Raw genomic sequence first — 21766 nt, 5'->3', positions numbered from 1 at the left:
GAAGTCAAATGAATGAATGAATGAATGAATGAATGAATGAATGAATGAATGAATGAATGAATGAATGAATGAATGAATGAATAAGTAAATAAACGAACGAACGAACGAATGAATGAATGAATGAATAAGTAAATAAACGAATGAATGAATGAATGAATGAATGAATGAATGAATAAGTAAATAAACGAACGAATGAATATATGAATGAATGAATGAATAAGTAAATAAACGAACGAATGAATGAATGAATGAATAAGTAAATAAACGAACGAATGAATGAATGAATCAATCAATCAATCAATACTTTTCTTTTTAAAAAGGACTGCTGAAAATTGGAAGCAGAATTTGAACATGCCATTTCTATAATGAAAAGATTGGGCATGAATCTGTAAAGGCTTTACTTGGGGCAGCTTATATTCCGTGACAATACCTTTAATATTATTGAACAGCAACATCTGCTATCTCAAGGACTTGCTAGGTAGATAAAAAGGGCAAACTAAGTCTACACATCTGGCTGACTGTACCACTAACCATAACAATACAATAACACAACCTTCTCATTTGCAAATACTGGTTCGTGGGTTCTCAACTACATTCACAATAAATAGTGAAGAGATTCAAATTGGCACTGACTGATATTTGCCCAGTGCAGGGTTGTTGTTTTTTCCTTGCTGCTTCTTTTTATCCAGAAAAATCTGCTGAGTGTCTTGATTTCCATATGAAAGTCTTAGCTGCTACATAGGAAGCACAGGCTTCTACATTTATTGTACAAGAGGGTCAAGATGGGATAACAAAAATACCCTTGAAGATTGGGTGCTGTATGCAGGTAGTCCTCAACTTATGACCTCAGTTCTGCCCCAAATTCCTATTGTTAAGCAAAACAGTTGTGAGTTTTGCCTCATTTACAACCATCTGCTACAGTTGTGAAGAGAATTGCTGCAGTGGTTAAGTGAATCATACAGTCATTAAGTGAATATAGCTTCCTGCATTGATTTTGCTTGTCAGAAGCTGGTTGGGAAGGTTACAAATGGTGATCATCCCAGTTGATTAATAAATGGTCAAAGCAATGGAAACTGCAGTTTAATGTTTCCAAATGTAAAATAATGCACTTGGGGAAAAGGAATCCTCAATCTGAGTATTGTATTGGCAGTTTTGTGTTAGCAAATACTTCAAAAGAAAAGGATTTAGGGGTAGTGATTTCTGACAGTCTCAAAATGGGTGAACAGTGCAGTCAGGCGGTAGGGAAAGCAAGTAGGATGCTTGGCTGCATAGCTAGAGGTATAACAAGCAGGAAGAGGGAGATTATGATCCCGCTATATAGAATGCTGGTGAGACCACATTTGGAATACTGTGTTCAGTTCTGGAGACCTCACCTACAAAAAGATATTGACAAAATTGAACGGGTCCAAAGACGGGCTACAAGAATGGTGGAAGGTCTTAAGCATAAAACGTATCAGGAAAGACTTAATGAACTCAATCTGTATAGTCTGGAGGACAGAAGGAAAAGGGGGGACATGATCGAAACATTTAAATATATTAAAGGGTTAAATAAGGTCCAGGAGGGAAGTGTTTTTAATAGGAAAGTATACACAAGAACAAGGGGACACAATCTGAAGTTAGTTGGGGAAAGATCAAGAGCAACATGAGAAAATATTATTTTACTGAAAGAGTAGTAGATCCTTGGAACAAACTTCCAGCAGACGTGGTAGATAAATCCACAGTAACTGAATTTAAACATGCCTGGGATAAACATATATCCATCCTAAGATAAAATACAGAAAATAGTATAAGGGCAGACTCGATGGGCCATGAGGTCTTTTTCTGCCGTCAGACTTCTATGTTTCTATGTTTCTAAATTAACAAATAGAGTGGTACCTCTACCTAAGAATGCCTCTGCTTATGAACTTTTGTAGATAAGAACCGGGTGTTCAAGATTTTTTTGCCTCTTCTCAAGAACCATTTTCCACTTACAAACCTGAGCCTCCGAAACTGTAACCAGAAAAGGCAGGGAGAAGCCTTGGTGGGGCCTCTCTAGGAATCTCCTGGGAGGAAACAGGGCTGGAAAAGGTGGGGGGAAGTCTCCATGGGGCCTCTCTAGGAATCTCCTGGGAGGAAACAGGGCCTCCTCCCTCGCTGTGGTTTCCCCAATCACACACATTATTTGCTTTTACATTGATTCCTATTGGAAAAGTTGCTTCTTCTTACAAACTTTTCTACTTAAGAACCTGGTCACAGAACGAATTAAGTTCGTAAGTAGAGGTACCACTGTACACGCCAGTTGCCAAGTGCCTGAATTTTGAGCGTATGACCATGGGGATGTGGCAATGGTTGTAAGTAACCAGTCACGAGTCACTTTTTTCCATGCTGTTATAACTTTGAAGAGTCAGTGAACGAATGGTTGTAAATCAAGGACTACCTGTATTCAATACTGTATGGTCTGAGGCAGAAACTGCAACTGCACAGAATCAGGAATAAATCCCTCAAAATACAAAAATGGAGTTAAAGATGAATGGTCCCCTGATTATTTGTTTTTGTTTTTTCCCCTCATAGTGTGGCCAAGGATTCTCTCAGCACAAGAACGGACGTTGTGTTGGTGAGTCACCCACCAAGAGAAAATCAGCAAATGTTCCTGGGATGAGATTTCTTGGTCCTCACAGCCAGGCTTCCCTAAAGTAAAATGAGGCTCTTTGGTATCCAAGCCCACCAGCGTGGCTGATTTCTGAGACTGCCGGCATGGAGTCTGTCTTTTATTATTTCCCATGCTGTTTCTCTCTCTCTCTCGCTTCCTTTCTTCCCAGACATGGATGAGTGTGCAGAATTTCCTTTTGTGTGTCCAAGAGGCAGGCCCATCTGCATCAACACATATGGTGGGTACCGTTGCCGCAGCAACAAGCGCTGTAACCGGGGCTTTGAACCCAATGAGGATGGCACTGCTTGCGTCGGTGAGTGATGACATGGGCAGAAGGGAAGACCCTTTGGAGCTGCTCCCCCAAGCCAGCTAGGAAATTCATAAGGCAGTGAAGTCTGAAAATTCTTGGTGAGATGTGTAGCTTGATGGGAAGGAATGCTTGGAGCAGGAAGCAAATTAACCAGCAAGCACTCAAATTCACCTTATCTACACTGAGAACATAGGCACCGAGACAAATTCCTTGTGTGACCAATACTTGGCCAATAAAGAATTCCATTCTTAATAATAATAATTATTATTATTATTATTTATTGGATTTGTATGCCGCCCTTCTTCGCAGACTCGGGGCAGCTAACAACAGTGATAAAAAACAGCATGTAACAATCCAATACTAAACAACTAAAAAACCCCTTATTATAAAACCAAACATACATACAAACATACCATGCGTAAATTGTAAGGCCTAGGGGGAAAGAATATCTCAGTTCCCCCATGCCTGATGGCAGAGGTGGGTTTTAAGGAGCTTACGAAAGGCAAGGAGGGTGGGGGGAATTCTGATCTCTGGGGGGAGTTGGTTCCAAAGGGCCGGGGCGACCATAGAGAAGGCTCTTCCCCTGGGTCCCGCCAAACGACATTGTTTAGTTGACGGGACCCGGAAAAGGCCCACTCTGTGGGACCTAACTGGTCGCTGGGATTCGTGCAGCAGAAGGCGGAAAATGGTTCTTGAGAAGAGGCAAAAATAAATTATTGCAGAGGGCAATACATCCTGCTCTTTACCCTTGTTAAGCTGAAGGGAAAAATGACAGATCATTGATGGTGAACCTTTTTTCCCTCGGGTGCTGAAAGAGCGTGGACATGCAAGAGTGCTGTCACCCATAATTCAATGCCTGGGGAGGGCAAAAACAGCTTTCCCCCCCCCAGATGCCTGTTTCCCAACTTCTGGTGGGCCCAGTAGGCTTGTGTTTCACCCTCCCCAGGCTCCAAATGCTTCCCTGGAGCCGGGGGAGGGTAAAAACGCCCTCCCCCATTCTCCTGGAGGCTCTCGGAAGCCAAAAACGCCCTCCCAGAGCCTCTGTGTGAGCCAAAAATCAGCTGACCTGCACACACATGCATATTGGAGCTGAGCTAGGGCAACTGCTCACGTGCTAGCAGATATGACTCCGCCTCCACCTGTGGCACCTGTGCCATAGTTATAGTTTATAGTTTATTAGATTTGTATGCCGCCCCTCTCCGAAGACTCGGGGCGGCTCACAACATAACAGTGATACAATACAGTACAAATCCAATAGTAGAAAAGTTAAATCAGTTTTAAAAACATTAATAACATAGTAAAATCCCTAGCTATACAATCATACACATTCAACCTAATCTATCATACATAATACATAATAAAACATAATAAAAAAGGGGGAGAAGGTGGTAATTATCCCCACGCCTGGCGACAAAGGTGGGTCTTCAGCATTTTACAGAAGGTGAGGAGGGTGGCGGCTGTTCGAATCTCTGGAGGGAGTTGATTCCAGAAGGCCCGGGCCACCACAGAGAAGGCTCTTCCCCTGGGTCCCGCCAGCTGACATTGTTTGGTCGACGGGACCCGGAGAAGGCCAACTCTGTGGGGCCTAATCGGTCGCTGGGATTCATGCGGCAGAAGGCGGTCCCAGAGATATTCTGGTCCAATACCATGTAGGGCATATAGGTTCGCCATTACTTTGATAGATTATTTTCCCAGGTTAGGAAAATTTAGTGTCAAACATTCTGGAAACCACTAATCATTGCTGAGCTGCTAATCACAAATTGTGGCTTGCAAGAGGGAAATGGCAGGTGGAGACAAGGGCGCTTGCTTTCCTTCTACCTGTTGCTTCCCAGCTATCACTGGCCGTTCTGTGGCTAGAAGATGGTGGCTGGACTTCTCTGTGTAGCCCTGCATCCTTCCCCTTAAAGGCTGTCTCCTTGCTAAGTGCCACTAACCAGTGTTCTGTCCTTTCTGCTTCTTTTTTTCTCTTTCTCTCTGTGTGTAGCTCAAGTGGCCTTTTTCGGTGGATATCCTTCTTCAGGGAGCTGGCTGGGCTCGACCTTGCCATCAGCCCCTCTCCTTTCACTTTGCCTTGGACTCTGCTTTTACTCCTATGCACTTTAAGCCTTGCCAATAAAGGACAGAAGCAGCCTTTATGGATGACTTAGCCTCCCCTCTCCTCCTTCCCTCCATATCCTCTCATCCAGTTTTCTCGTGGTGGTCACTGGAAACATAAACTGAGGTGGGAGCATCCATTTTGTAGCCCGGCTGACGACACTGGCACTACCAATATACCCTTTGCATGTTTTCTGGGAAAACAGAGAGGGCAGAGGCCCCACTAATGCTTGTCACCTCTGTATGGTGGCCATTCTCTTAGGAGCTTGCCCATAACCAAGAAGGAAGCTCTTGCGGGTAGTTGCTTGTTTGGTTACATCAATAGAGATACTCTGTGCCTGCTGGTTTGGCCTATAACACAATTGCTTCCCGTCCTTCCTTCTGCCCCTCCTTTCCTTCCTTTCTAGCCCAATACAAACCTGGATCTTGGTTTGTCTGCAATTGAAATAAACAATCTTTCAGCTGGAGAATATATCTCCCTTAACAGCCCCCCCCCAAATAAACTACACTGTCGACAAGCATCAACTTGCAACTGTGCTTGGGATGTGGGTGAAATTGGAGGCAATAGCTAACATTCAGAAGAAAATAGGCCGGAAAATGAGATTAGTGTTAAGCTATGTTCCTTTATGGCAGACTTAGAGCAGTTGCATAAGCTGCTTGGGTTTTACTTCATTTTAAAAAATATAGCAGCCAATCCTGCTGAATTCTGCTCTCCAGTGCCCGGCACATCTGACCAGAAGTCCTCTCCTGGTAGCAACTCATTTCCCACTTGCCCTTTCAACATTCCTACTATAGATGCAGGGGTGGGCTGCTGCCCGGATGGAGTGGAACGCAGTGGGGTAGCAAAAATGGAGCTCTACCCCAGAGCACCCAATTTGCACTGAAAGATGTTGAAAGAAAATGCAGGGCGCCCTGCATAAACCATTCCCACAGGGTCGTAGTAAAATTTTTGGTGGCCATTCACTGTATAGATGCCTTTTTTTTTTACTTCTTTACCACATTCTTCCCAATCAAAGTCCCTTCCAGATATACATATGACAAATCGTAAGATTCTTAGCAAAGATAAACCTGGCTTAGAAATCTGCAATTGAAATCTGTACATCTGGAAGATTCCCAAGGTAGAAACTCTACCATATGCTAGTGGATCTGACCCAATCGTGCATCAGTGTAATAGGTTAAGGTGTTAGAATTTACAGTCGTTCCCAAACTTGGCTGCAGTTCAGTTCCAAGTCTGGCCCAGCTCCAGCGCATGTCGCACTAACACAGTTTGTAAATGCTTCTCTTTCTGTTCCTGTTTTATTTCAACTTTAAGACTTGTGGACTTCAACTCCCAGAATTCTCCAGCCAGCTATGCTGTGATTTCTCCAGCCAGCTATGTAGCTATGCTAGCTGGAGAATTCTGGGAGTTGAAGTCCACAAGTCTTAAAGTTGCCAAGTTTGGGAACCACTGGACTAGGACAAGAGAGACCCCGGGGGTCCATCCACTTTCAAACATAAAAATTCATTGGGTGACTTTAGTCCAGTCTCAGTTTCTCAGCACAGCCTCCCTCGCGAGGTTGAGAATAAGGGGAAGAATTGGAGGAGGGATGCGATGCATGCTGCTTCAAGCTCCTGGAGGAGAGGCAGAATATAAATCTGATAAACAGATATAGGCAACTTATGAACCAGATGCAGCCTTTAATCTTTGTTCTGCAGCCAATAGAGTCCCACTCACTTTGCTAGACCACGTAGGGAAATAATCATTAGCTGATGAATAGCAAGAAATGTGAGTGTGTGTGTGCGCGTGTGCATGTGTAGGCATTGAAGTCTTGCCTCTGAGCAAGCTTATTCCAGATAGTTTTTCCCCCATCTTCTGATGGCAGCAAATTATAACAGGTTCATTTTGGGAGAAGGGCTAAAACTTCTCTGGTGAATAAGGTTCATCAGTTGGGAAGTATACTGCTCAAAAAAATAAAGGGAACACTTAAACAACAGAATAGAAAGTTGAATGTGCTGACAACAAAAATGAAATTGATTATCAATTAGTATTGCTGTAAATGAAACTTCTATGAAATCAAACTGTCCACTTAGGAAGCAATACAGATTGATAATCAATTTCATTTTTGTTATCAGCACATTCAACTTTGTACAGAGCAAAGTACTCAGTGAGAATATTTCATTCATTCAGATCTAGGAGGTGTTATTTGAGTGTTCCCTTTATTTATTTTTTGGAGCAGTGTATAATTGAACTCCTGTTGTGTAAACAGAGATGGAAATGAGACTGCAGGAGTAACTATTTATTTATTTTATTTATTTATTTATTTGATTTTTATGCCGCTCTTCTCCTTAGACTCAGGGCAGCTTACAACATGTTAGCAATAGCACTTTTTAAACAGAGCCAGCATATTGCCCCCACAATCCGGGTCCCCATTTTACCCACCTTGGAAGGATGGAAAGCTGAGTCAACCTTGATCCAGTGATGAGATTTCAACTGCTGACCTGCACATGTGATGTATCTCTGTGTGTTGTGATTCTACCTTCAGATTTTGTCCATTTGTACAACTTAGATATGTGGGGCCCAAATCATTCTTCCTATCCATGATTTTAGAAGTTTATTATATTGTTGCAAGCACAAACTAAATGTGAGCAAGACACTTTATTTTATTTTTTTTACTAAATATTGTGATTATGAGTAAAATGAGCCATGGTGGTGCAGGGGCTAGAATGCAGTATTGCATGCTAACTCTGCTCAATGATAGGAGTTCGATCCTGACCTCCTCAGGGTTGACTCAGCCTTCTACCCTTCCAAGGTCGGTAAAGTGAGGACCCAGATTGTTGGGGGTAATAAGCTGACATCATAAACCACTCGGAGTACATAGAGTAAAGCACTATGGAGTGGTATATAAGTCTAAGTGCTAATGCTAGTGGTTAAGGAGGAGATATTGTGAGCATATCTTCTATTTGCTGCACAGTAAACACTATCACTTTGTATGGGACCTGTGTTATAAACACACAAAACACATGTGCCAAGGGAGTTGCAATAGACCAGAGATTGTGTTCTTTGTCTACAAGTATGTATTCCATTTGGTAATTTTGCTCCTGGCTTAGATCCACTGAAACTATGACTGTTACGTAAAGAGTGAGGTGGAGAAAGGCCAGAAGACACAGGATTCAGGTCAGAAGAAAAAAAAAAAGCAGAGAGATCATCATTCTACAGGTGTTAACTGATGTGAACAGATGCCTCGGAATCCCTTCTCAAATTCTGAAATCATCAGTTAGTCCTGACTGAAAGAAGAGTCTGTCATTTATTTTTATAGGGTAAAATTATTATCATTTAATGAAATTAATAGTGATCCAGATATTATATAACTTCAAGTTGAAACACAAAGCCAGATGGACTCTTTTGTATTGTAATGAGACAAATATCATAGTCTGCCAGTTTTTCTCTGGCTTAGAATAAATAAGAAGCCAGAGAGAATATGAATTATCTCCCCCACCCCCAACCCACTCCATCTCTCTTACAAGCCTCTCTATTAGTGTTTCTCAACTTTAGCAACTAAGCTAGAGGAGAATTCTAGGTCCAAATCTCTTAAAAGTTGCCAAAGTTAGGAAACACTGATCCCTATCCTCCAACCTCCCATCTGAAACCTTTCTTTTCTAATCCCCTGCTGTGGGTAAAGGACTAATGATGGGTTCAGATCTTGTTACTGTTCCAAGCCTCAGTTGCAACTGGGAGAAAGTTTTAATAGTGGATTTGGAATATTTGAGAGGGAAAGAGGTTGCTTCAGAATCTAACAGGAACACGTTTCTCTAGCCTTAAATAAAAGGATATGTAAAAAAGAGGAAGAACTCAAAACTTCAAAGAAGATGCCATTCTTTCCTGAGCAAATGTTGTGCCATTCTGAAAAAAACAAAGCCCATGATTTAAATTTTATATACAGTGTTCCCTCGATTTTCGCGGGGGATGCATTCCGAGACTGCCCGCAAAAGTCGAATTTCCGCGAAGTAGAGATGCGGAAGTAAATACACCATTTTTGGCTATGAACAGTATCACAAGCCTTCCCTTAACACTTTAAACCCCTAAATTACCATTTCCCATTCCCTTAACAACCATTTACTCACCATTATTACCGGTACTCGCCATTGAATAAAACACTTAGTGATTCTGATACTTATAAACATAATTATTTATTGACAATATTTATTTTTTTTGTTATTTATTTGCAAAAATTATTAGTTTGGCGATGATGTATGACGTCAACAGGCGGGGAAAACCGTGGTATAGAAAAAAACCCGCAAAGTATTTTTTAATTAATATTTTTTGAAAAACCGTGGTATAGGCTATTCGCGAAGTTTGAACCCGCGAAAATTGAGGGAACACTGTACATGTATTTGTGTTCTCTTTTTCCCAGCTTTCGATACATCTGGAAAGAATCATTTTGACTAACGTTAACTGTTAGCTTTCTTACCTATAGTGAGGGTGGTGGTTTATATTTTCATTATATTTCAGTTATATTTTCATTTCTTGAATTCACATAAATCTTCATTTTCCCTGTCGACTAAATAGGCTAGTGGGCAGTACAGATTAATTTGCTTTTTTTATTCTTTTCGGAATTTTCTCTTCATAGCAATGTAAAATCGGATCAAAATATTTCAATATCCTTGGTGCAACTGTAGAAGATTTTCTGTTAACCCATCTCCACTTGCTGCCTTGAATAGGTGACACATTGCTTGCACACCTCACATCACCTTGTTGGAAAAATCCAGTTAGCCTCACCCTGCAGTGCAAGCTACAGCCTAAGAATGAGAGGTGCTTCCTTTCTGTATATGTTTCTATTGCACAAAATGTAAAGGATGGTTGTTAAAGGATCGTGAAACAATGTTGAAGAAGCACATATTGCTACTACCAACCTCGCCAGCCTTTCCAGAGTTGCTGAGACTTCTGGAAGTTTGGTCACAAAGCTGGAGTGCACCAGGGGGCGAAGGACTGGATGGACCATTTCACTCTAATTTTTTATTCCTAAACATTCACATGACTATCACAACCGTATATGTACAATGAAGTCTGCATGGCTAGAAAACTCTCACCTGAGGTCTGAGGAACCACTGCCAGTCCGGGTAGACAGTCTTGACAAAATGAGGTCCATTGCATACGGAAGAGTCAGAAGCGACTAAATGACAGAATAAAAATGCTGAACTGAAGGAACCTTTAATATTAGGTGGCTTTCTAAATTTCTGGATCTGTTGGATAAACTTGCATGAACAATAATAAAACAGCTGTTTGCAGTTTTAAGGTATCCGGTTTCCTGGAATCCTAGCACTTTCTTGGGTTCCAAGGCGAAAATACAGGGAGCTGTGATATAAAAGTGCGTTTACAGCTGTTCTGTCACTTATAGTTGAATGACTTCATTCCTACTATGTGATTAAAAAGACCTTTTATTGCATAAATGATGAATCTGTCTTATCACACAGCTAACTTTTAATAACACAAAATACCTGAAAGAGAGAGACACCATTCAAGAACTCAAGCGACACATGATTAAAAAGAATGCTTTTAATGTTCTTCAGAGAAGTGCAAATTGTAGCAGCTTAGAAAACCCCAAATACATTTTAAGCATGTAGAACTGGCAGCCTGGATAGAACCTTTTAGCAATGCTTTAAAGGTAGGATGTTGTATGTTGAGCTGAAAAGTTAGTTGAGAAGAGGCATGGGGCATTCAATTTGTTCAAAATATTTCTGACAGCTGAGTCAAGGGCCACAAAATCTTGATAGTGACATAATGACGACTGAAGGCTACTGAGGTGGACTTTTCAGCCCTTTTGATTCTGGTCTCTTGAGATAGGAAGTTAAATAAAAGGTGCTTTAAATCTCTCAGCTAATATTTACATTTTATTTGGCAAGTAAATTTAGAAAAAAAATTGCTATTATATGGAAGTTTGTTGTTGATTTTAGGGAATGTTAGAGGTTATATGGGCCTGGCTATCCCAAAATTCCAGTTTGTCCATTTCTCATTTAGAACCAGATGGCCATCTAGCAGCCAATCTTTCCCCTTACTAAATAGAAAGGGGACTCATTCTAAATGAGTCTCCGGAGAGGGACAGCATACAAATCTAATAAATTATTATTATTATTATTATTATTATTATTATTATTATTATTATTATTATTAAATTCATAACTATCTCCCTTGGCATCTTAGTGATAACCCACCATTCTCTCATTTTGGAGAGAAAGGATCTATGGTTGAGTAGAAATAATGCAACCCTCTCCCCCATTTTTTTAAAAAGAGGCCTTGGGTAGGTAGCATAGTTTTGTCAAGTACGTTGCTGATTCAAACCTGGCTAATAAAAGTCCGAGCACTCAATGCTGCTTTTCAAGTATCTCTCAGGGACAGCAAAGCCATTCAAGGCCAAGGTGAAATCATCAAAGACGCTGGGCTCTGTGCAAAAGCTTCAGTGGAGAATACCATTTCTTCTGAGGTTGAAACAATTGGCCTTAAGATGACCCATTGGACATCTGTGATTCTGTTCTTCTGCCCAAAATTTAGTGCACGGAAGGACTGTGCTTTGTGCTTCATGAACAGAAAATAGCTGTAAGTAGTGATGTTTTATGGCAAAAGTATTGGAAATTCACCAAATCGCAAAAGCAAAATACACACTTCAAACATATTCATAGTATAGTACAGTGTTTCCCAACCTTGGCAACTTGAAGATATCTGGACTTCAACTCCCAGAATTCATAGGTCATAAAATGGGCAACATTTATTTTTATTATTCGTTAATTACATTTGTATGCCGCTCAACTCCCGAAGGACTCTGGGTGAATTACAACAGAAAACTCACTTAATAAATGTCTCCCATAGCATTTGAGTCTATGGAGAAGGGCGGTACAGAAGATAGATCGATGATAGATAGATAGATAGATAGATAGATAGATAGATAGATAGATAGATAGATAGATAGATAGATAGATAGACTACTCAAAAAAATAAAGGGAACACTCAACACATCCTAGATCTGAATGAATTAAATATTCTCATTGAATATTTTATTCTGTAGAAAGTTGAATGTGCTGACAACAAAATGAAATTGATTGTCAGTCGGTGTTGCTTCCTAAGTGAACAGAAGTCAAGAAGTTGCTTCCTAGACGTCAGGAAGACTTTCACAGAAATTTGATTTACTTGGAGTTATATTGTGTTGTTTAAATGTTCCCTTTAATTTTTTTGAGTAAGATAGATAGATAAATGATAGATAGATGGGTAGGTAGGTAGGTAGGTAGGTAGGTAGATAGATAGATAGATGATAGATAGAGAGTTATTTATAGTCGTAGATAGAGGACTACTTGTACTAAAGGGAAATACGTACAAATAATTACAAATGGTAAGGACTGCTGGGTGAAAGACGGAAGTGTCATGTAAATCGTACACCACAAATGAGTGGTTGGGAACAGCTTCCTAGCAGTGGCTCTGTGTCGCTGCTTTAGCTAATAGTGGCTGAATTCCTTGCCTGCCACATCATGTTGCTCAGCTGTGTAAGATGCCTGGCATGTGATTTCATCCAACTTCCGTGAAGAAAAATAAAGAGGTTACATGGCCCAGTAAGTCCAGAAGCTTAGAAATAATTACTGAGTATTTCCCCCTCCCAATGCATAATATCATTAGTGAGTTAAAACAACAGTTATGAAGCTGGTGCCCTCTAGAGGACAGAATCAAAATCGGAAGCTTCAGGCTGAAGAATGAGGGGAAAAAGCTTTCACAGGAGTGGCAGACACCTCTTCAGAATATTAATTCATACCAGCCTGGCTAGCAAAGGTGATGAAATGTAGGAGACAACAAATTCCCCATCCTTTCAACACTAGGCTAGATTTTTGAAAAGGGTCCAGAGAAAAATAGTTATTTATTTTATTTATTTGTTTCGTCAAGTATGTATTGGTGGTATGCAAAGACATAATAATATTTATATACATGATACTAGTAAAAGAGAAACAGTAGGACAGGGGATGGAAGGCACTCTGGTGCACTTATGCACACCCCTAAATTACAATGTTCATTACCATGTGTTGCATTAGCCATCTTAAACTGCAATGTACAGTAGTTAATGTAGCACTATAAGCACATGCTAAGGCTGCCCCGAGGGAGCGACTTATTTATCTATCTATCTATCTATCTATCTATCTATCTATCTATCTATCTATCTATCTATCTATCTATGTAATTATGTATTTATGTATGTATTTGTTTGTTTATTTATTTATTCATTCATTCATTCATTCATTCATTTATTACATTTGAATGCCACCCCTCTCTGAGGACTCGGAGCGACTTACAACAGTACAGTGTACAAATCCAATATTTTAAAAAACCCAACACATTAAGAAACCCTTATTAAAAACAATCACACAGCTCAACAAACCATACATAAAGCAGGACAGCAGGGGAATCAATTCCTCCATGCCTGGCGACATAGGTGGGTTTTCAGGAGTTTACGAATGCAAGGAGGGTGGGGGCAGTCCTAATCTCTGGGGGGAGCTCATTCCAGAGGTCCAGGGCCGCCACAGAGAAGGCTGTTCGCCTGGGTCCCGCCAAACGACATTGTTTTGTCGATGGAACCCGGAGAAGGCCGACTCTTTGGGACCTAATTGGTCGCTGGGATTCATGTGGCAGAAGGCAGTCTCGAAGGTATCCTGGTCCGATGCAATGTAGGGCTTTATAGGTCATAACCAACGCTTTGAATTGTGATCAGAAACTGATTGGCAGCCAATGCAGGCTGCAGAGTGTTGATGTAACATGGGCAGATCGAGGAAAGCCCATGATTGTTCTCGCAGCCACATTCTGCACGATCTGTTTTCAAAGGTAGAGAGCATTACAGTAGTCGAACTTTGAGGTGATGAGGGCATGAATGACTGTGAGCAATGACTCCCAGTCCAAATAGGGCCACAACTGGTGCACCAGGTGAACCTGGGCAAACGCCCCCCTCACCACAACCGAAAAGTGATGTTCTAATGTCAACTGTGGATCGAGGAGGACGCCCAAGTTGCGGACCCTCTCCGAGGGGGTCAATAATTCCCCCCCCAGGGTAATGGACGGACAGATGGAATTGTCCTTGGGAGGCAAAACCCACAGCCACTCTGTCTTGTCTGGGTTGAGTTTGAGCTTGTTGACACCCATCCAGACCCCAATAGCCTCCAGGCACCCGCACATCACCTCCACTGCTTCACTGACTGGACATGGGGTGGAGATGTACAACTGGGTATCATCAGCATGCTGATGATACCTCACTCCGTGCCCCTGGATGACTTGTACTCCTTGCTCAAAGAATTTGGGTGATATTGCAGTTGAAGCTGAAGTACTGTAGTTGTTTCTCCAGCACTGGCCAGGACCTACTGAAACTCATCTCTGAATCAGAGGGCGTACGATCTTGTACTCCTCTCAGATAGCAAAACTCTTGAAGCAGCCCTAATTAGATTTAACTTTCAATTAAGTTTAATTTGTGAATGGTTATGACCAAGGAGATTATTTTCTTTGCCAAGGCACAGAAATCTTACTGCTCACAATAGATGACATTCCCGTTATTGTTGTTGTCCAAATGTGAGTAAGAGAGATCTGTCCATGTGAACTTGAATTGAAATTATACTTTTCCTTGCCGCTGCCCGGGGGTAGGTTCAGACTTGTTCAGACTGGTTCACCTTGTCACGCTGTGTATTGCCAGCCCCAGAGACATTCAGTAATTAAATAACTCTGTGTATGTTAATTTAGCTCCACCCATTATGATGTAAATCCTGTCTAGATAGCCAGCATCACTTCCTCTCTTCTCGGTGAAGAAGAAGGAAAATCTCCATCTTTCTTTTAACTCTCAAGCAATGTAGACGTATAGCAAAAGCCTGGGACCAGGCATAGCTGATTTATTGTTTTTATTAATAAAAGTAACTTCGTTTTGAAGCCGTTTCTGTAACTTTATCCGTCGCCTCCAGATTTGATTAATTGCAGCTCACGCGGGCTGTGATTGTTCTACTATAATCTGACACACCTGAACTGGTAGTGACCCGCTGGTGATGTCATAATGATGTCACCGAACTGGATTAGTTGGGGCTGGGTCTGTGGGTGCCACCTTTTTTTAAAATATATATATATTTTTTTATTTATTGATTGATTTTGACACCCACCCACCCCCTTCTGAGATGAGTTCTGGCACTGTGCATGCAATCGCCATCTTTTTTTCGGCTTTGCTTTTTAAAAATAATTTTCAGAGTTTTTGTTACTGTAAAGTACACCGCACCTATACAGCGCAGGAGGAAGCGAACCGGCAGTGAGGTATGTTGGAACCCGCCCCTGCCGCTGACTGCAAGGTTTCTTCTTGGAAACAGACTCCAGTCTCTGCAGAACAGATCAGTGCAATAAGCTTTCTTAGTAAACAATCGTGTTGTACTCTGCCTGAACTGCATAGCATGCATTAGCTCAGTGTTTCCCAACCTTGGCAACTTGAAGATATTTGGACTTCAACTCCCAGAATTCCCCAGCCAGCAAATGCTGGCTGGGGAATTCTGGGAGTTGAAGTCCAGATATCTTCAAGTTGCCAAGGTTGGGAAACACTGCATTAGCTCATGTAACCCCTTCATACGGCAGGTAAACTGTCCCATTTATTAAATGGCATAGACAATCATTTCTCTCCCAATTCAAGATAGTCTCTCCTCTGCCATCAGATGTACAGTTTAAATGATTGAGATATTCTCTTTTTATTTGAATCCAAAATAAATGCTTGCATACTCACCCCATGACCTTCATTGGGAATGTGGTAGTTTTGTACTCCTCAGGTTTTGTCTGCTGCTTCTCTTTTTTTCTGATGATGCAACAAAGGTGAAGAAAAATGCTACACAACACGGGATAGCGTTGCAATATAAAATGTTATGCAGGAAATCTAAGATCAATTACAGTGATCCCCCGATTATCGCGAGGGTTCCGTTCCAAGACCCCTCGCGATAATCGATAACTCGCGATGTAGCGGCACGGAAGTAAAAACACCATCTGCGCATGCGCGCCCCTTTTTCCATGGCCGCACATGCGCAGATGGTGGAGTTTGCGTGTGGGCGGCGGGGAAGACCCGGGGAAGACCCAGGGAAGGTTCCTTCGGCCGGCCAATAGCTGATCTGCTCCTCGCTGCTGCCGCGCTGCGGAGCAGATCAGCTGTTGGGCGGCCGAAGGAACCTTCCCTGGGTCTTCCCGCCGCCCAGGCAAAGGGGAAACCCCAAGATCGCTTGCCGCTTGCCCGTTCGCCCGCCCGCCCGGCTGCTCGCTTGCCGCTCGCTTGCAGCGCGGCAGCAGCGAGGAGCCGAAGATGGGGTTTCCCCGTTGCCCAGGCAAAGGGGAAACCCCAAGATCGCTTGCTGCTTGCCGCTTGCCCATCACCCGCTCGCCCGGCTGCTCGCTTGCCGCTTGCCCGTTCGCCCGCCCGCCCGGCTGCTCGCTTGCCGCTCGAGAGCAAGAGGGGGAGAGATAGAGAAAGAGAGAGAAGGAAAGAAAGAGATGAGAGAGGGAGGAAGAGAGTGTGAGAGAGGAAGAAGCAAGATAGAGAAAGAGAGAGAGAAAGAAAGATGAGAAAGGAAGGGAGTGACGTCATCGGGTGGAAAAATCGCGATATAGCCTTTCACAATGATCGGGATCGCGAAACTCGGGGGATCACTGTATATTGGCGGGGATATTTACAGTAGGCAGAAAATCCACATGTAAAAGAAGAGCTGGGCAAAATCCTATCCTTACCCCCAGTGCTAACCTTGTGATGTCACAACATCCCTTTCAGGATCATGATTTTAAAGCAGAAAGAGTGATCGACATTTTACTTACATTTTTATTTATTCTGAATTACACAAATGCTAATGGCTTTGCTCCAAACCAGCTTAAAATTTATGTTTATTTTATAATCAAAGATAAAATTTAGCAGCACATAACCTACTGAAATTTATAGGTCAGGGAATGTCTTCTTATGTCTGAGTTAAGCCCCACTTTCTAATACAATCTCCGTGCACATTTAAGTTGCACGTTTGGTTATATGCAGTGATGGGCTCCTACAGATATGGTCAGGTATTATTATTATTATTATTTATTAGATTTGTATGCCGCCCCTCTCCGTAGACTCGGGGAGGCTCACAACAGTGATAAAAACAGTATACAATGACAAATGTAATATTAAAAGTCTATAATAATAAATCTAACATTAAAAGTCTAAAAAAATCCATTTAAAAAAAATCATATATACAACATACCATACATAAACCTGCATAGGCAAGGGGAGATATCTCAGTTCCCCCATGCCTGACGACACAGGTGGGTTTTAAGGAGTTTACGAAAGGCAAGGAGGGTGGGGGCAATCCTAATCTCCAGGGGGAGCTGGTTCCAGAGGGTTGGGGCCACCACAGAGAAGGCTCTTCCCCTGGGTCCCGCCAGATGACATAGTTTAGTTGATGGGACCCGGAGAAGCCCAACTCTGTGGGACCTAACCGGCCGCTGGGATTCGTGCGGCAGAAGGCGGTCTCGCAGATATTCTGGTCCGGTACCATAAAGGGCTTTAAAGGTCATAACCAACACTTTGAATTGTGACCGGAAACTGATCGGCAACCAATGCAGACTGCGGAGGGTTGGTGTAACATGGGCATACCAGGTATGCAGTACTGGTAGCAAAATTTTAAATTTTTTTTCTTTTTTTCCCTTCTGGGCTCTGGGTATGTTTTTCCTATCACAGTAAATGAGGTTGAATGTAATGTATAATTTTAGAAGAGCTGTGCGTGTGTGTGTGAACATATACTTTATATAGTAGATAATCAGAGGTGGGCTACTGCCCGGATGGGAGGGAATGCAGTGGGGTAACAAAAATGGACCTCCACCCCAGAACACCCAATTTGCACTGAAAGAAGTTGAAACAAAATGCAATGTAATGCTCTCTACATGGGGCTACCTTTGAAGAGTGTTCGGAAACTTCAGATCATGCAGAATGCAGCTGCGAGAACAATCATGGGCTTCCCCAGGTATGCCCATGTTACACCAGCACTCCACAGTCTGCATTGGTTGCCAATCAGTTTCCGGGCACAACTCAGTGTTGGTTATGACCTATAAAGCCCTTCGTGGCAGCAGACCAGAATATCTCTGAGACCGCCTTCTGCCACATGAATCCCAGCAACCGGTTAGGTCCCACAGAGTTGGCCTTCTCTGGGCCCCATCGACGAAACAATGTCGTCTGGCAGGACCCAGGGGAAGAGCCTTCTCTGTGGCGGCCCCAACCCTCTGGAATCAACTCCCCCCGGAGATTAGGATTGCCCCCACCCTCCTTGCCTTTTGCAAACTCCTTAAAACCCACCTCTGCCGTCAGGCATGGGGAAGTTGATTCCCCAGGACCATCTTTGTTTTATATATGGCATGTATGAGATGTATGATTGTTTTTTATATTGAGGGTTTTAAATTAATGGATTTGAACTCTTTTTCTTGTTGTGAGCTGCTCTGAGTCTCCGGAGAGGGGCGGCATACAAATCGAATTAATAATAATAATAATAATAATAATAATAATAATAATAATAAGCCACACCCACAGTGTGGTAGTAAAACTTTTGGTAGCTCTTCCCTGGTTATATGGTAGAGCAAAGTAAAAGTCAATGAACTAAAAATTTGTTAAGAATAAGCTAAAGGAAGGAAAATATTCCTTTACAAGGAGATCTCTTTATCGGAATATTTTACAGGCCAGGCAAGGAAAGAAGAATCTACTTCTTAATTCTAAATTCTATCTGCAGTGGAATATTATTTAAACATTACTGTAGCACTCTTTGATGTAATCTTCAAAAAAGATTATCTCAGTAATCCTTCCTATGTAATCATACATGGGAACCTGTAGAACATAATTTTCCTGTTCCCTAAAATGAGTCTGTTGAGAATTCCATCCGCATGAACCGGAGCCTAAGCAGGATAGGCTGGAAGGATAGTGGTTTATCTAAGAGCAACGGCTGAGGTTATTATCAAGGAGAGATTGGAACAGGGAGCTTCCTAGATCACCCTCACATTAAAAAGATTTAATTATCTCTAAAATTTAATTATCCATATTTAAATTTCTCAGCCTAGCTTCTGGTACTTATCTTTACAGTACTAATTCTCTCGCCAACTGCCTGTTTTTTATTGGAGTGAAAATTAAAACTCTAAGGAGTTCCTATCGGGCAAAAGAATGGTAGATATTTGGGAGGAACAAGCAACCTGGCACTCTGTTGTTGCAAGGTTGTGTTTTAGGAGAAATTCAAACTGATGTCAGCATAAGGTTTTGGAATGCCTGTTTATGGCCTATACCAGTAATGGTCCATGTTTCAGCAGAGATAGCTATTATGCTGTGAGCCTGATCCCATCTTTGCATTACCCAATAGCCTGCCTTGATTAATTGTTGGCTTCTGGTCTCTGCAAATTTCCTGACATTTTACTCAACAGATGTCATTTCATCAAGCCAGGGATTTCCAAGTTCATCTGACCAATAGTTGCTACCATATTTTTCGGAGTATAAGACGCACCTAGATTTTAGAGGTGGAAAACAAGGAAAAATGTATTCTGAACCAAATGGTGTAGTAATGTGTTATTTAATAAAATACCAGTGTAGCACAATACATTTTACAAACATGTATATTTTTTACCATCATGTGCACTTTTTACAGACTTCAAACTTGGCAGCTTTAAGACTAGTGGACTTCAACTCCCAGAATTCCTTCTCCAGTCATGCTAGCTCTATTCTATTCTTGGGCCTCCGATAACTTTCAAGTCATGGAAAATCACTTCTTAGAGATAAAATTCACTCTTTATTTTTAATCAAGCAGGATACATAAATTGCAATACAGAGTTTAAGTAGTGTTGTGGCTAGCTCTGGCCCAGCTCCTGCCCCAAGGAATGTGCAGGTGGATGTGGGGAAAACATCCACATGCCGCAGGCCTGTTTTGCTCCTAGTAAAATCTGCCAACGAAGCCTCCTCTGACCATGGAAGCGTGAGTGACAGGGAAGAGGGGAGTTTGGCAGACAGCCCAGGAGGAGATCAATCATCTGTATCATCCTTGGATTCTGAACAAGAATTAATGACACATCCACGCATGCATAGAGTGATGCGTAGGAGACAACAACTGAAGGATTATTACAAGAGAAAATGAGGCCACCTGTGGTTGGGTTGTGCTGCTGTAATTAGTGCTACAGATAAAAGTGCAACCTGGTGTTTTAGCCTCATGGCAGTTTATCTGATTCATTGTTTCATCAAGATCGTGGTTTTTGTGCTGTTCAAGATTGTGCGTGGACTCTCTGGACTTTAGAATTGGACTCAATTTCCCAGTTATTGGGTGAGCAATTGGATTGCATTTAACCTGTGCCTTGTGTGTACCAGAAAATCCCTTTGACATTTAAAAAGGGAGCTGTTTCTGTTTTTCTGTTTATAAAAACTTTTGGGTTTTCCTTTTATCGTGTGGTGTGTGTCTTCCTGGACTAATTACCCTGTAATTACGGGAGGTTGAAACACCCCGGCAGAACATGGTGTAGTAATGTATTATTTAATAAAATACCGGCATAGCACAATACTTTTTACCATCATGTACACTTTTTACAAACTTCAAACTTGGCAGCTTTAAGAGTAGTGGACGTCAACTCCCAGAATTCCTTCTCCAATCATGCTAGCTCTGTTCTATTCTTGGGCCTCCGATAACTTTCAAGTCGCGGAAAATCACTTCTTAGAGATAAAATTCACTCTTTATTTTTAATCAAGCAGAATACATAAATTGCAATACAGAGTAGTATATGAAGCAAAAACAGTTCTATCTCATTAAGAAACCAGCCTCAACTCTGGACCTGGGAAGCGCACCAAAATTCAATCTGGGTTTGAAATTCTCCTCCAGTCATGCTAGATGGGATAATTAGAAGGCAAAAACATCACAATTTTTGCTAAAAAACAGGCAATTTCTCTGTTTTTGTGAAAAAAACAGGGAGGACAAAGGGTCTGGGAAGCCTTGGGTGCTGGTGGATGGCAAAAATGCCCCCATTTTTGTGAAAAATAGACCATTTTTTGCCTCTTTTTTCACAAAAATAAGGGCATTTTTGCCTTCCTTCAGTCCCCAGGAACTCTCTGCAGGCTTCTCAGACCCTTTGTCCACCCCATTTTTCTGGCTGTATTCTGTGCATAAGATACACTAACATTTCCACCTTCTTTTGGGGGAAGGAAGGTGTATCTTATACTCTGAAAAATATGGTAATTAGAAGACCATTATATAATCTTCTCCATTCTCTTCCTTTATAACAACATCAGTGCTAAAAGCAGAGGTAGGAAGCAGTTGAAAAGACTGGTCTTGGAACCTACCCTTCCCAATTCCACCTGCCAGCAAATGGTTAGCCATGGAAGGAAAAAAACTGTACATACATCTGTGCTACAACAAGCAAGAGAGAATATCCCTGTGCACTAACTTATTTTATTTATTTTTATTTATTTATTTTGTCCAATACACAATGAGGGTTTTAGTGGGTATATATCTATATACACATAGTAAAATACATGATGAAGGTTATAGAGGAGATACTCATAGTAAAATATATCTAAGAAATAATAGAAAAGAAGATAGAGTAATAAAACATATCAATGAAAGAATATAAGAAGAGATATAGGAATAGAAGAAAGGTATAGGAGATATAGGAGAGCAATAGGACAGGGGACAGAAGGCACTCTAGTGCACTTGTACTCACCCCTTACTGACCTCTTAAGAATCTGGAGAGG

The 21766-nt window shown here is 41.7% G+C and overlaps 1 protein-coding gene across 2 annotated transcripts in view; it reads left to right on the top strand.

Moving 5' to 3' along the window:
* The window catches only part of CRTAC1 (cartilage acidic protein 1), a 52376-nt gene extending 42071 nt beyond the window's left edge, over positions 1-10305 (top strand). The window contains exons 13-15 of one of the 2 annotated variants that reach the window (XM_070754025.1): positions 2551-2593; positions 2799-2942; positions 9641-10305. In XM_070754025.1, coding sequence (XP_070610126.1) covers positions 2551-2593; positions 2799-2942; positions 9641-9648 — 195 coding nt within the window. In that variant the 3' untranslated portion in view covers positions 9649-10305. Of the gene's footprint in view, positions 1-2550; positions 2594-2798; positions 2943-4923; positions 5043-9640 lie in introns of those variants that run through there. The other variant, XM_070754026.1, reaches the window with a different exon arrangement.
* Positions 10306-21766: the final 11461 nt, after the last annotated feature.

This window comes from Erythrolamprus reginae, chromosome 5 (genome assembly GCF_031021105.1).
Source record: "Erythrolamprus reginae isolate rEryReg1 chromosome 5, rEryReg1.hap1, whole genome shotgun sequence".
Taxonomy (NCBI): Eukaryota; Metazoa; Chordata; class Lepidosauria; order Squamata; family Dipsadidae; genus Erythrolamprus; species Erythrolamprus reginae.
The sequence above is the reverse complement of the archived record's forward strand: the minus strand, read 5'-3'. Positions and strand labels throughout refer to the sequence as shown.